General features: G+C 47.5%; 1 protein-coding gene across 2 annotated transcripts in view; it reads left to right on the top strand.

Moving 5' to 3' along the window:
• MINDY4 (MINDY lysine 48 deubiquitinase 4) overlaps positions 1 to 15425 on the top strand; it is a 119582-nt gene that overhangs the window by 49666 nt on the left and 54491 nt on the right. For both annotated transcript variants that reach the window (XM_040259689.1, XM_040259690.1), the window contains exons 6-8: positions 6707 to 6765; positions 11653 to 11759; positions 15158 to 15274. In XM_040259689.1, coding sequence (XP_040115623.1) covers positions 6707 to 6765; positions 11653 to 11759; positions 15158 to 15274 — 283 coding nt within the window. The remainder of the gene's footprint in view (positions 1 to 6706; positions 6766 to 11652; positions 11760 to 15157; positions 15275 to 15425) is intronic.

The raw sequence follows: 15425 nt of genomic DNA, 5'->3' as shown, positions 1-15425 counted from the left end.
CCTGCCTTTCTCTAAGGTTTTTCTCATGTCTTTAGTATTCTGTAGTTTCAAGATGAGTGTCTAGGTATGCATTTACTTTCATGTGTACTGTTTAAAATTTATTATGTTTCTCTGAGGATTCATGTCTGGTGGATTCTTAGCAATTATCTTTTTAATAATTTTGTCTCTCATATTCTCTTTATCCTTTCTTTCTGGAACTCCTTTTATTTTTTTTAAACTAATTTATTTTTTGGCTGCACCATGCAGCAAGTGGGATCTTAGCAACTAGGGACTGAACTTGTACCCGCTACAGTGGAAGTATAGAGCCTTAACCAGTGTACCACCAGGGAAGTCCTTGGATCTCCTTTTAGATGTATAGTAGGCTTAAATTTTTTCCCTCCATGTCTCTTATTTGTTCTTTCATATATTTGATCTCTGACCTGCATTCTGAATAAATGTCATCTCATTGTTCCCAGTGATTTATTATCTCTTCACTATATCTAATTCCTTTTTTAAGTTTTCCAACAGTTTTCCCCCAACTTTAAAAATGTTCTAACCCATAGAAAAGTTGAAAGAATAGAACATGAAACCTACCTTCTGTAATTCTAAGATTTTTTTGGATTTCTTTTCTCTCTCCTTCCCTCGTCCACAGATATTTTTGACGGTTGATTTGAAACTGAAATTCGAATATTATGGCATTTCACCCTTAAATATTTCCGTTTGCGTCTCCTAAGTACAAGAGTATAACCACAGCACCAGTATCAAAACCGAGAAATTTCACATTGACTCAGTAACATCCACTAATGTAAAGCCCATGATCAGATTTCTCCCAAATGGCTCCAAAATGTTCTTTGGGCTTTAGTTTTTCAACCCAGGATCCCTTTAAAGTTCACTTGTGTTTGGTTGCCATGTCTCTCTAATCTCTTTCAGTCTCAAATAATTCGCTCTCTTTTTAGTTTTTCATGGAGAATGTAGGCTCTTGTCTCACAGAATGACCACATTCTAGACATGTCTGTTTCATTATTGGGTCTATGTTAAGCAGTTTTGGTTAAGGACAATACTTACGTGATGCTGTGTACTTCCCATTACTTCACATCAGGAGCACAGGATGTAAGTTTATTTTTGGTGATGCGATGCTAAGTTGTGTCAGTCCTCTAGGGTTTCTGCCAATCTCTCTGTTATCATAAAGGCAACCTTCCCCTTTGGAATTAATAAGGACTCTGTAACTTTTAGACCATGTGAATATCCTGTGCCTCAAAAACCTCTTAATCCACGGTTTGAATATCCGTTGATAGTAGAAATGTAAAAAATGGCGATTTCCTCATTTTTGTCATTTTATCATTCCTTTTCCATTTACTAGGCGGCATGTTTCGTAGAAAAGAGCTTTCTGTTACCTGCCCCTGCCCCTCCTTCCTCCTCTATTAGCAGACTCATGGATTTAAAATGAAATATGTATTTATATGGTATGATCCATCACCATCATTGTATGCCCCAAGGTTTCTCATTTTTCATGACTATATTTGCTTGTTGGAGCAGCCCATCCTTTTCTCATAGTGTCTGTTTCTTTTAGTACAATTTCCATTCCTTTAAAACTGTTCCCCTAGTCTCTCTAATTACTGTTTAGATTGCTGTCTAGATTGCTGTTCTGTTATCTCAAGTTCTTGAGAGTCCTGTTTGTTGTGTCAGTTGACTTTCACTTACGGTGGATCATCTCATATATTTAACAGGTTTTTTGTTTGTTTGTTTTAAGCATATTTTTAGTTGGGACTTTAAAAAAATAAAAACTCTCTCTCCTGGGGAAGCTAGATTGTAGAGCTCCTACTTGCTTTGTAGAAGTGTCTCTCCGGATAATGTTACATTGCTTCAGTGAGGTGTGCTGGGAAATTTTATGTAACTTTCTTATATTTTAGATTCTTGCGCAACGTGTTGTGTTAGTCGCTTGTCCACCTGTTTACGATCCCATGTTCTACCCATGGAATTCTCTAGGCAAGAATACTGGAGTGGGGTGCCATTGCCTTCAGGATCTTCCTGACCCAGGGATTGAACCAAGGTCTCCTGCATTGCAGGCAGATTCTTTACCATCTGAGCTACCAGGGAAGCAACATGAGTGGGATCAGTTCACACTGGGTTCAGTGCTTTCGTCAAATAGACTATATAGTAAGTGATGAATGTCTTTCCTCTCATGGGACAGCTTTCGTGTGTAATCATGACTAGTTTAGTCAAGTATCCAGTACCAAACACAGGGGAAAGAACAGCTCCTTGTCTGTTTTTATGCTAAGATCTGGTGAACTATTCTGAGTATTTGGTGCAAAAGCGGTTGAACATCTTAAAGAATAGCACAAGCTGGGCATGTCAGTCCTCTCAGAGTCTGCCCGCCTGGTCATGTTCCACAGCCATGCTCAGGCTTTCTCCAAGGTATAGCTGAGGCATCTGATGCCCACAGAGGTGAGTGTCTTGCCTAGGGTCACTCAGAGTTGGGGGATCAAGGGCAAAAACTCTGGTCTCTGAGTGGCTCTTTCTACCCACCCAAGACCCAGTTATCCAGGGATTGAGTCCTGGCTCTATGTAGCCCTGAATACCTGCAATGCCCTAGCCTTTGCCCCTCCTGGGGGTTGGGGGTGTGGAGCCCACAGAGGATCTTGGCTGGAAAACGGAGGCCTTGGTCCCAGCAGGCAAGTGGGTGTTTCCAGCCTGGCTCCCCTAGATTTATTAGATGCACACTTTGACACATGTCTCTAGGTTATCTGTACAATCGCATTTTGAAAAAGTGTTTTGAATCCTTGATTTATCTTTTTGTCATTGTTGCTCATAATAGTTTTCACTCAAAGGCAAGAACATGCTTTTAAACTGACCTTTTCAACTGTGTAATGCTTATGCCACAAAGGGACACATGAAAGGAACAATAGCACATTCCCTAAGTGTGAGCATGACTGAAGTCTCCTCTGGTGAGGAGATTTATGGGAAGCGGCACACAGCATCTGAGCCCGACTCTCGGGGCTGATGGATGGCCTCAGGGTGGAAGTCCCATGACCGGGAAGAGGCCCAGCCGTGCCCTGCACAGCGGGACCATCATCGCTGCCCTCCCCCGCGGCTCCTGCCAGTCTGCGTGCTCCTGTGGCTTCGCCCTTGGGAACCAAGGGGACCATGTGGGAGGAGTAGGTTTTGTCTTCTGGTCCACAGGCAGCCATGGAGAGTTCTGGGCAGGGAAAGGAAGCATCAAGGATAAGAAAGAGCAAAACAGCATTTGGAGCCAGCGGCCTGGGTTTAAGCCCTGGTTCTGGCACCTCTAAGTTGAGTGACCTATGTGAGCCGCCTAGCTTGTGTGAGGGTCATTCTGGTATTTGGCACCCATTTTTGGAGCAGCGACTAGGTGCAGGGCACACAGGACACAGAGGCCATCAAGAGAATCCTGTAGTCCATTGTTCCTCCTCGGTGTTTCTCTCTCTGTATTAGTTTCCCACGGCTGCTCCAGCAAATCACCCAGTAATTTAGTGAGTTAAAGCAACATGAATTATTGTCTTGCTATTCTGGAAGACTGAAGTCTGAAATCAGTTCCACTGTGTTAAAGCCAAGGTGTTGGCAGGGCTAGCTGTTTAACAGCTAGAATCTGTTTCCTTGCCTTTTTCAGCTCTTCATGGCCACCCTCATTTCTTGCCTTGTGGCCCCTTCCTCTATCTTGAAAGTGGATTGTTTCAACCTCTGTTTCCATTACCATCCTACCTGTTCTCTGCTATGTCCGATCTCCTTCTGTCTCCCTCTTATAAGGACATTTGTGATTAGGTTGGCCCCATCTGGATAATCCAGGATGCTTTCTTCCGTTTCAAGATCTTTAACTTAATCTCTTTGGCAAGTTCTTTTTGCCATACCAGTTACCATTTTCCGTTTCCAGGGATTAGGATGTGAATATCTTTGGGGGCTGTTATTCAGCCTACCATGCCATGTCATATTGCAATTTGCCTCTGTTTGTTGTACACAGCTGGGTCTCACTGGGGCAGGGAGACAGACCTACTAGATAACTGCCACGCGCTGGCTAGGTGACTGAGTGAAGAAACGAATAAATGCACGCTTTGGAGTTGAGAAGAAGGTAGCATTCCAACTGGGCTGAAAAGGATAAATATGAGTTTGCCAAAGGATATTCGAATAGGAATGAACAGCTTGTGAAAAGGTGTAGAGGTGTGGGCTGACAAGTTAGCATGGAGGACATGCAGATGGAGCGGGAGGGTGCAGAGGGAGGTGGTGCTCGGGTGGTAGGTGGCCAGGTCACGGGCAGCCCAGCGCGCATATATCATGTTTTCTGCCATTATCTTTGGCGTTGTCAACCACGAATTGGAACTTAGCATGGGTGCTTGGCATCTAATTCTACAAGGATTAAATTTTGTGCTGCTGCAGCTGCTAACTTATAACACCTCCCCTAAAGGAGTTCAGGAGGAAGGGTGAGACACTCTGTGCTCTGAGAGACTGGCAGGACAGGTCTTTAGATAGTTAGATATTCTCAGGGTGGAGTTTATGAGCCCAATTATTGTATCTCCTCATATCTAGAAAAGGACTAAAATTCTTCATGGTGATGGTTGTTTCTTGTGACTAGCAGAAGCTTCATGAGGCCAGCAGAAACTTTCTACAAAAAAGTATGTGCTTGACTGCATACACTCCTCCTTTTCCAAAATCACGTGTATACTGCCTTTCTCCTCTATGCCGTTGGAACAGTCTTTCAGAGCCACCTGAGGAGCTGTCTCCCAGGCTGTAGACCTCATATTGCCCCCAATAAAACTTAACTTGCAGCCCTCACGTTGTGCTTTTCTTTTTTTAGCTGACAGTGTCATTGCCTGGGCTTGTATTTCTGTACTGCCACCACTTGCTGTGTGACTCTGGGGAGATTACTGTACCTCTCTGAGACTCAGTGCACGGACCACTACATAAGGCTCTTCTGAGGAGCAGATGACTTTTGATGCTGCAACAGTCAAAGAAATCAGAAGGCATCTGCTGTTATAATTGCCATCATTTTTATAAATAAGATGACCACTGTTGACGATAATGATGATGGTGAACTGTTGAAGAATTTCAGCCAGGCCGTGGCATGGTCAGATTTTCTTTATAGAAAGATGCCTTTGACACTCGTGAAGATGTAGGGTCAGTACCAGGTAGGGCATCACCCTGGGGTCAGGAAACCAGTTAGAGGGCTGTGAGAATGACCTGGGTGACAGACGAAGAGGCAGAGAGCAGAGATGGGTACCAGAGAGATGTTGGCAGTGGGATGTGCCAGAGGCATCTTTACTCCTGATATTTCCAGCTCTAAATGGTTCAAGGTGGCTCTTAGAGGCCATCTAGCACCTGCGCCCAAGTCCTTGCTTTTCAGACTGGGATACTGAGGCGCAGCAAGGAGAGGGCCCTTTGCCTTAGTCTCTGAATGGAACAGTGACAGAGGGGATAAAAGAAAGGGGACTTTGGTCCTTGCCTTCCCTTGCAGCGGGGGTGGTAGGGGAGAGGTGGGGTCGGTGGAGGTGTCTGATGAAAGCACAGTTCTTCATTGCTGGGCACTGTGCTGGGGGGGCACAGCTTCTCTTTTAACTCCCTGCCTACCCGCAGCCAATGTCCTTCTGCTGCCCCTCCATGCCTTAGCTCTTCTTTCCAAGTTAACTTGTTCTTTCACCATTACCAAGAAGGCTTGCAGAACCCTGGTAGCGTAGGAATTTTGTGGTTTTGAATTGAGGAAAGTGGGCTTGGCGGAGTGGAGGAGGACACGGGAGGCTTAGGGCTGCCTGGGAGAAAGGGGAAGGCGCTCTGTATTCCAGCGCCAGAGACAGGAACCCTGGGGTCCTAAGCGGTGTGTGCTGGGGGATTCAGTACTGTACGTCCTCTGTGGTCTTCCACTCACGCCCTTTCATACATCTTCAGGAGGAAGCCAATTCAATAGAACCTACTGTGGCAAGATTACGATTGTTACTTCAATCATATCTTATCCTGCAAGGATGTTGGAGGAAAATACATTTCAATGCTACGTTCAAAAGAGCTGTCATTTTTCACATAGTAAATGGAGTTTTCAAGAGGGTGATGTAATGTTGTTAATTTTTAATACATTTTTTTTAAAAAATGATGTTACTTTAGTTCAGATGAAACATGCTGAAGGAAAAGAAAATCTGAAGAGAGCTGAAATACAGGTGGGCTGTTTAAAGAAGGCTCTGTGTGCACATCCCTAAATCTACTAGTCAGAATCACAGAAGGTATTCTGTCTGGTGCATTCTAGAGATTTCTGAGAAATGGCTGCTGATAGCTTTACAAGAAAGCTGGGAGAAAGGAAACCAACAAAAAAATGAGATAAGAAAATCTGTGCAGTGATTGCAGGAATTTGATTTGTGTGTATGCGTGTGTGTGTGTGCACGTGTGAGTGTTTCCCAGCAGTATTACAGTGGCATCAGCAAAATAGCTTGCATTCAGTTCTTGACAAGTGTCAAACTACAGGGTCTCTCGTCCTGTATTGGCTGGGGTGTGCTTGTGTATGTACACAACTGGAAAGCGCCCCAGAAGTGATTTGATCCCATCTGACATGGAACCTGTGGCTCAGTGAGGGAGAGTGCTGGTACATGGCACACACAGAGCGGCAGGGCCAGGTCTGGAGAGAACCCCCTCCTGGAGGCCCAGCCAGTGCTCCTCCCATTCTTCTCCATTGTTTGCATTTCTCTGGTATTCTCCTATGGTACACTGACATTTCCCTTTATTTTTCTTCCTCTAGGAAAAATCAGTTGTCAGTGTCCAACAAGGTCGAAGGCGATCTGGATGTGCTGCAGCTTGGTAGGTCCCCTGGGGCCTCTGTTTTTACCCACAGGGTCCAGTGGTCTTCATTCGGTCTGTCTGGGAGGTGGTCGGTGGTGGGGCTTCCTGCTGGCTGGGGCAGGGCTCCTTTTCTCCCACCTGACCTTGGGAAGGAGGGACTGGCCCAGAGAGTAGAGCAGGTTTCTCTCTTTTTTGGTTGATGTCCAAATCCATCTTCCACTGCCCGTCTCACCTGGAGAAATATAGAAATCTACACTTCTCGATCTACCCTGGGAGAGAGGAGGGCAGAGTACCATTTTCTGCATTTGAGGGTTCTTTTAGGGTTTCTCAGAACCTACAGAAGTCTCTAGAAGATAGTGCTCAGTCAAAATATTAGTACAGCTCTGCCTGGAGAAGCCCATCCTTTAAAAGTTTTTACCCCCATATCCTTGGGGCTTCCCCTGGTGGCTCAGATGGTAAAGAATCTGCCTGCAATGCAGGAGGTCTGGGTTCGATCCCTGGGTCAGGAAGATCCCCTGGAGAAGGGAAAGGCTACCTACTCCAGTATTCTGGCCTGGAGAATCCCATGGGCAGAGGAGCCTGGGGAGCCACAGTCCACTGGGTCGCAAAGAGTTGTGCACGACTTTGTGACGAACACACACCACCTCACTGAGGAGTAAAATACAAATCGTGAGGTGCGTCAGCTCATGCCCTTCCACCTGTGAATGCATCTGTGTACCTCCTCTGTGAGATCTAGACAGGAACTTGTCCATCCACTCTTTCTCTTTGAAGCCACCTTTCCCCCTCTTTCTGGAATTCTCTATTCCCCAAAGACTAGTATGTTTGCAGGCCTTGGCAAAAGCCAGGAATAGAATAAAGGATGACAACCAAGGACCAGACATGAAAGGACGAGGCTTGAGTGCCATTGACATTTGCTCTTCTCCTGGAAGCCGGCGATGTATTGATACATTTTGGACCATTTTGGCATACAAGAGCTGGGAGCTACTCATATGCTTTTCCTCTCCTTTTAAGCACTCCCCTTTACACGAAGGAAGAAAGCAGTTTGCCCTTTAGAAGTGACTGGTGTGAGACAGGCTGTCTGACGGTTTGCTTTGATGAAGTTGAAAGGCAGGGACTGGCCTCTGAGTGATGGAAGCAGGGTTTTGTTTATTCTACTTTGTTTTCTTCAGAGGTAACCAACCGTTCCTCCCAGGAACGGCTGGTGGGATCATTGGCCCACCCAGGAAGGGGCAGATTTCAGTGGACACACGGCTGCGCAGAATGAAGCATGGAGCCAGGAAACACTGGCATCTGAAACCTTTGTGTAAGGCATTCTAAGGTTTTCTAATGAAAGCCACTCCTGTCTGGATGTAAAGTGAAGCAGTTCCCGGCCCTCAGAACCCAGAGGGCTTCTGCTGGGAGAAAGGCTTTTAGCAATTCTCTCAGAACCCAGCTCTTTGAAGTGTGTGTGATTTTCCAGAGGGAGGCCAGCCTCTCTTTGCTGGTAGCTCAGCTGACGATTTAGAGAAGAACACTGAGATAAAAGATCAGAGGTCCAGAGTCCTCTCATGGAACCCAGTTACCCTGAGAGAGTGGAGAAGTTTGGGGTGGGGGAATCAGAAACAAGGAATGCAGTTTGTTTAGAGGGACAGCATTCCCTTCCTCACGCCAGTTCATCTTTCTTGGGTTCACTTCTGCCCACTTTGGTTAGCTCTTACATGCCCGGGCACAAACAGGACTGTTGAACGTGGACGGAGGTGATGAAAAGTGGTCTTGCTTTCCTGGAGGGTGGGGTTGGGTAGGATGAAGGAAGAGAGGTGTTTTGTGAAAACCACACCGAAGTAAATGACCAGCAGCTCTTCACTGCTTCAAGAGGTGATTTAGCCAAGTCTGTGGTGGGTTCCACAGTGGGGTATCATTTAGACTGGGCTTTGAAGGATGGACAAGGTCTTATCAAGCAGAGATGTGAAACGAATGATGTTTGAGGCCGTCTCTGGATGTGGGTGGAGGATGAGTTTTAGGGGTAAGAGCCTGGATTTGGGGAGACTGGTTGGGGGGCTCTTGGAATAGTCTAGAAAAGAGGTGACTGGGCCCCTGTCCTATCTGGGGAAATCTTCTGGTTATTTCAAGACCCTGCTCAAATACTTACCATTTATGTGAAGCTTTTCTGACCCTGTAGGCAGGATTACTTGCCTCTTCCTCTCTGCTCTTGGAACCTTTGCCCTAATCCCCATTTTAGCCCTGATGTCATGTATGTGTTTAGGGCTCTGTCTCCCTCTTCAGTTAGTGAGCTCCTTGAAGGCAGGGATGGTGCTTTCATCTCTGGACCTCTTGTGTCCCACATACCCAGTGGCATATCATGGGTCTTCAGTAAAGTGCTTGATGAGCAAATAGGAAAATAATGACACATTGTATAAAAGTGGAGAGGGAAAGTGTGGGAGGTGGGCAGCATCATGAGGCACTCTGGGGGCAGGATAACCTGGAGGCTAAAGCAGCGTGCTGTGTGGGAGAGGGTTGAGGTTTTGGCCTGGATCCCTGGTGGAGGGCTGGGGAGATGGATTCTGTAATCAAAATAGAAGCCCGGAGGGGTTCAGTGCTGAGATTCCTGAGTCTGGGGCGTTGGGGCACTTCCAGCGGAAGACATCTTGTAGTTACAGTGGGAAATACTGAGTGGGGACCTGGAAAAAGAAGTAGGCCTCTATTAAGTACTTCCAAGGTTATGTATATGTTTTCTTTCTCCAAAGGGTAAGTTAAATGGTATGGGAAATAAAATCCCTTGCTTTTTTTTAACCAGATATTTACAGCGGGCCTTAAAAATAGCAACTGAAAACCCTCAGCGTTTGCAGCTGGGTTTGTCTGCTTGGCCAACAGGTCACGCCAGAGTGCTTTGTTTTTCCTGCACGGCGATCCCGCCACATCTGCGCCTGCCTAGCTGCCTTGAACCAGTTCCCTGTGCAGGCGCCAGCTGCCTCCTGGCAGAGGCCGAGAGAGGCTGCCTCCTCCTGGGGCCGCCACTCAGTCAGCCTTCCGTGGGCCCCAGCCTCCCTCCTTAGACTTAGTTCATGGGCTTGAGCAGAGCACGTTTCAGCCCCGCTTCCCTATGGGACATCCCAGATTAAACAGCAGCCTCCAAATAGGCTTAAATCCTGCCCTCTCTGGGCCTTCCAGAAGCAGTCCAGGCTGAGGCATTGCTGAGGCCTGGTGGAATTGCTCAGTTCCTCTTCCCACTGTTTCCGGGCCTCAGATGCCTAGGGTTGAATTAATCACACATCTCCATACCTTAGTGAACATTCTCAGTTTTGATTTTTGCAAAGCTGCCCATTGTCCACCCTGTTACCTTTCCTTCCCGATTTCACTTGAGCCCCACCCCACACTCTCATGACCCTCCTCACTATCAACCACTCCACCCCCATGTATTTAGTGATTTCTTTTCACTTGTATGTGTTCTTGCAAAAATGTTTAGAGTTGTTTTGCATGCATGTGTTTATACTGGACGTAAATTGTGTTGTGTTATAAATTTCATTTTTTTTTTCTTACTTTCCCTATCCAGTGGCATGCTTTCAAGACCTCTGTATGTTACTGTGTGAACATCTGGTCTTTATTTCAGGTGTTTTTGTAAGACCGTGGTCACAGGGTAGCTTTTCTCTGAGACCCTCACTAAGAAAGTTTCTCATTTAAATTCCAGACTTACTGGAAACTTTTGTTTCAGCCTAAAGGTAGAATCTGTCTCCTTTTCAGTGCACTGAGCCTCTAGGAGTTGGCCTCATGCTGTGCCTGGTCCTCCTCCAGGGGAGAAAAGGAGGCTGTAGAGTAAGATGTAAGGCACGTGTCCTGGGATGTTGACCTTTGAACAGTATCTCAGAAGATGCGCGGCAGGGACTGTGACATTTCTACAGGCTTATGGCAGATAATGTTGAGGTCTATACAGTGTGGTGTGCTTTTTAAGTAATCATTTAGTCTTGGGAAAAGGGTGGGAGGAAGTCTCCAGAGGCTGGAGGCCAGCCTGCTGAGCTCTGCCAGCATCATTGCCTTGGGCTGTTTTCACGTGGGTCCCGCACCTGAGGGTTCTGGTAAGTGGTGCCAGAGCAGGTGTAATGGCGAGAGGGAGCCTCGCCTGCCAGGGAAGGCACAGGCTGGAGCGGCCAGCACTCACTCTGGGACCTTCTCTGGGCCTCCATCACTCCAGCTGTGAGAAGGCTGTATTTGGAATGTGACTTAGTGTCCCTTTTGGCTGGAGATCCATGTTGGTCTGATTGGCAGGATGGCAGAGCTGTTGGGAGCTGGCCTGGGTTTATATTCTATCTCTGTAACTTTCCATCTGGGTGACCTTAGGTCAATGACTTGACTTGTCTCAACCTCAGTTTCCTCATCTGTAAATGGGCGTGATGATAATTACTCTCTTGAGGAGAGAGTGATGCTTAGATGATAAACATAGGTAGTGAAAACCACAATAGTGATAATCTATTATAACTGTCATTATTCTCTCAGGAAGGGCAGCACTTTCTTTCCTACTTTTGCCCTTTTAATGTTTATCCTCGAGGGGATAGATCTGTGGGTCATGTCCGCCTTTTGGAGGAATCGCGTCTGGGCCAGGCTTTTCCGGGACTGAGTCAACAACTTAGGCCTAGGCCTTTGTTTCTGCATGTCCACAAGCAGAGCCTTCTAGTGGACTGAGAGCCATGTCCCAGCTGCCAGTATTCTTGGACCAGCATGGGGTGACAAGGAGCAAGGGCTGTTGCTCTGCCTTCTCCCTTCTGATGGGGGCTTGGGAGCCCCAGGGGGTCCACAGGCCGGTGGATGGTAGAGCACCCCTCCTCTCATCCCAACCTTCTCAGCACTTATCAGTGTCCTGGGTGTTAAATGGCCTCCTAATCTGTTCTCTGTGCATCATAACGAAGAGCTCAAACGGCCGCGATTTTCTTTCAGAGGATGTGGAAGATGAATTAGTAAGGGAAGAAATCATCCTGTATCCAGTCTCATCAGTGCTCAAGCTGCAAGTAGTATCCAAGCCCATCGACCTCTCGGTGGCAAAGGTAGGTGTCAACTGCAAAGTGTGAGGTGATGTGTTTCTTAATTTGAACTGGTGTGAATTGGTGAAGAATTGATGCTTTTGAACTGTGGTGTTGGAGAAGACTCTTGAGAGTCCCTTGGACTGCAAGGAGATCCAACCTGTCCATTCGGAAGGAGATCAGCCCTGGGTGTTCTTTGGAAGGAATGATGCTAAAGCTGAAACTCCAGTACTTTGGCCACCTCATAGAGCTGACTCATTGGAAAAGACTCTGATGCTGGGAGGGATTGGGGGCAGGAGGAAGAGGGGACGACAGAGGATGAGATGGCTGGATGGCATCACCGACTTGATGGACGTGAGTTTGAGTGAACTCCGGGAGATGGTGATGGACGGGGAGGCCTGGCGTGCTGCGATTCATGGGGTCGCAGAGTCGGACACGACTGAGCGACTGAGCTGAACTGGATGAACTGAATCGGTGTGGTGTGACTTGAAGGCGTCTTGACTTGAGTTGGTGGGAGGAGATATCTTCCTCTCTCTGCCTTCATTCATCTCGTTATAATCTCTCAGTCATTGCTGAAATGGAAATTTGCATGTGATGTGGAAGAACACAGGAGCGGAGAGTCAGGGAAATGGGGACCTGGTGCTGTCAGCTCCCTCTCCCTCTCTGAGAGTAAAGGTGAGGATACAACGTCTTTTCACTGAAACGTTCCAGGACCCAGCTTTTCTTTTGGCCCAGAGCTGCTTCACCATGTCTGCACCTGCTAACTCCAGAGTTGAGCTGGGAACAGAATAATCATCCTCATTGGCTTGACTCTGATGCTGCACTGGACCCCTGAGCGGTGCTCAGGCTGGGCAGCGGTGAAGGGAGGACAGGGGCATGTGTCTAATGTCTCAGCACCATCTAGGGTCATGCTAGTGGCCTCCTGGAGTCACTGGTTCCCGGCCTTAGCCGCCTCCTCTGCGGGGATGTCCTGAGGGTCACAGGACTTGGGGAGCTGGTTTCTGGCTTTAGCAGCCCCCTCTGCAGGGATGTCCTGAGGGTCACAGGACTTGGGGAGCCAGTTCCTGGCTTTAGCAGCCCCCTCTGCGGGATGTCCTGAGGGTCACCGGACTTGGGGAGCTGGTTCCTGGCTTTAGCAGCCCCCTCTGCGGGGATGTCCTGAGAGTCACAGGACTCTGGGAGCCAGTTTCTGGTCTTAGCAGCCCCCTCTGCGGGGATGTCCTGAGAGTCACCGGACTCTGGGAGTCAGTTTCTGGCCTTAGCAGCCCCCTCTGCGGGGATGTCCTGGCCTCCTCTCCATCTCCACTGCCAGAGGGCCTCCCCCTTCCCTGTGGCCAGCAGTTCTTGCAGGATGGAATGAAGCTCCTGCGGTCCTCCACTGGCTTTTCAGCCAGGATTCAGGAAGAGAAAATAAAACTCCTGGGGACACAGCTGACCCTCTTCTCTTCCTACTTAACAAGTATTTGCTGAGCACACAGGTGAAAAGTCAAAGGTTTTTGTAGCGGTTTTGTCCCACTTCATCCCTCCCCTCTCTTTCCTTTCCTTCTTTTGAGACCACAGGGAGGGGGTCAGGCAAGTGGTCTTAAGTAGTCCCGCGCCTGGGAGTAAGTGCTCTGGCTGTCCTTAGCCACAGACATAGCCACAGGCTATGATTCTTTGTAGTGGGTACTATCATTTTGGGAGGGGTCCTCAGAGGCCCCTAAAGACCACCCAGTAGTAGCATCTCAAAAAACAGCAGAAAGAACTGAGGCCCCCCACAGAGAAAGGACAACCCAAGACACACGGCACCCATAGCAAGTAGAACCCAGGTTTCCAGGCTTGTAACCCTGTGACCTGGCAACTGTACTATGCCTAGATGAGAGCTGTCACTCTGTGGTTGAGAGAACAGACATAGGCTTCAGCCAGAAAACTCAAGTTCCTATAGTTTCTAGGCTCTCAGGAAACTCAGTCCAAATACATGGATGCCTGTAGTTGGTGCAAGAAGGGGAACCAAGCCCTGATTTAGTCTCCTGTGTGGTGTCAGCCCACATCTGATGACGTGGGGAAAAGTGCTCGGCCACAGAGTTTTCTCTGTACTTAATGAAAAGAAGGGCTTCCCAAGTGGCCCAGTTGGTAAAGGATCTGCCTGCCAGTGCAGAAGTTGCGAGAGACGTGGGTTCAATCCCTGGGTTAGGAAGATCCCTTGGAGAAGGAAATGGCAGCCCACTCCAGTACTCTTGCCTGGGAAGTCCCATGGACAGAGGAACCTGGCAGGCTACGGTCTGGGGTCGATAAAAGTTGGACACTGTTGAGCATGCACGCACAATGAAAAGAAAGAACTGACCTTAGAGGGAAAAATGAGTCTGTAGGAAAGAGAGGACCTGGAAAGGGTCTCTGAGTGTGTAGTGACAGAATCCACACATGGGCCCCTCAGATCCTCTGGAGTGTAAAATCATGACAGAGAGAGGAGAGGCAGCCAGCATAGGGAGGGACGCCTGGGGAAAGGCTCTGCTTTCCCGTCGGAGGGCTGGTCAGTGGGGAAGTGTTGGTGCTTTCTGGGGCTCTGGAGGGTGGGGCTTGGTTTGATGGGAGAGTAATGTCAGCCAGAAGTTTGAAGAAGATAGAGCTGCGAAAAAATGGAGGGGCTGCCTTGAGAGATAGTGGGAACCCCTTCACTTGGTGGTTGGGGTATTCAAACCAAGTTTTGGGGGACACCAGCACCACTCTCTGGAGATGTTGAGATTCTTACATATAGGAAGGGGTTATACTGGTGTGGGGTTGGCAAACTTTTTCCACAGAGGGCTAGATCCTGTATTTTTGGCTCTTGATTGCAACCATACAACTCTGCCATTGTAATCTAAAAGTAAACACAGATAATATGTAAACACACGGGTATTGCTGTGTTTCAGTAAAACACTATTTATAAAGGAAGTAGAGGGTTGGATTTGGCCTGTGGGTCATAGTTTGCTAGAGGTTCTCAAACTTGGCTGTGCATTGGACTCATTTATAAGTACAGATCACAGCATCTGACGCCCAGGGGTTGTGCTTCAATTGGTCCAGCATGGGGTCTGAGCATCAGGATTGTTCGGAGATCTGTAGGTAATTATAATGTGCAGTCAAAAATCCCCAAGGTCCCATGTAAGACTAAAATTTTGTGTATCAAGGAATGTCTAAGGAACCTAAAAAGATTTTGGTTTGGATCAGCACAGGCTGGTTGGGTTTACAGATGTTCCAGAGGTAAGACCCTCAGGGTCAATTTTCTCTTTCCTCAAATATGATAAAAATGGGTTTGCAAAACAAAAAGGGAATAGATAACCCTGCTGGAAAACAGACTACCCTGCTAGATAGAATTCAAGACCAGCTCCTGTGGGAATGCAAACACCCAGCCGTGTGTTGTTGTTTGCTTTTAAAACAACCAATAAAATTCTTTCTTCTTTTGACAGGACATAAAGACCATTCTGTTTGGTTCCAGCTTTTGCTGTTTCAACGATGAGTGGAAACTTCAGAATTTTTCCTTTAATGACTCAGTGTCCTTAAAATATGGCATTGTGCAGAACAAGGCAGGTTGTTTTTTAAGTGCCCCCCGGGACCCTTCCCTGGGCCCATCAGGGACATTGTCACCCAGGACAGAAACTTCACTGTGGCTGGCAGAGCAGGGCTGGGGAACATGACCCCCTAACATAAGTGATGCGTGATGTGGGAATCCTCACT

The sequence above is a fragment of the Oryx dammah genome, unplaced genomic scaffold (assembly GCF_014754425.2).
Source record: "Oryx dammah isolate SB20612 unplaced genomic scaffold, SCBI_Odam_1.1 HiC_scaffold_18, whole genome shotgun sequence".
NCBI classification, from domain to species: domain Eukaryota; kingdom Metazoa; phylum Chordata; class Mammalia; order Artiodactyla; family Bovidae; genus Oryx; species Oryx dammah.
This window is presented reverse-complemented; position numbering and strand designations above follow the sequence as displayed.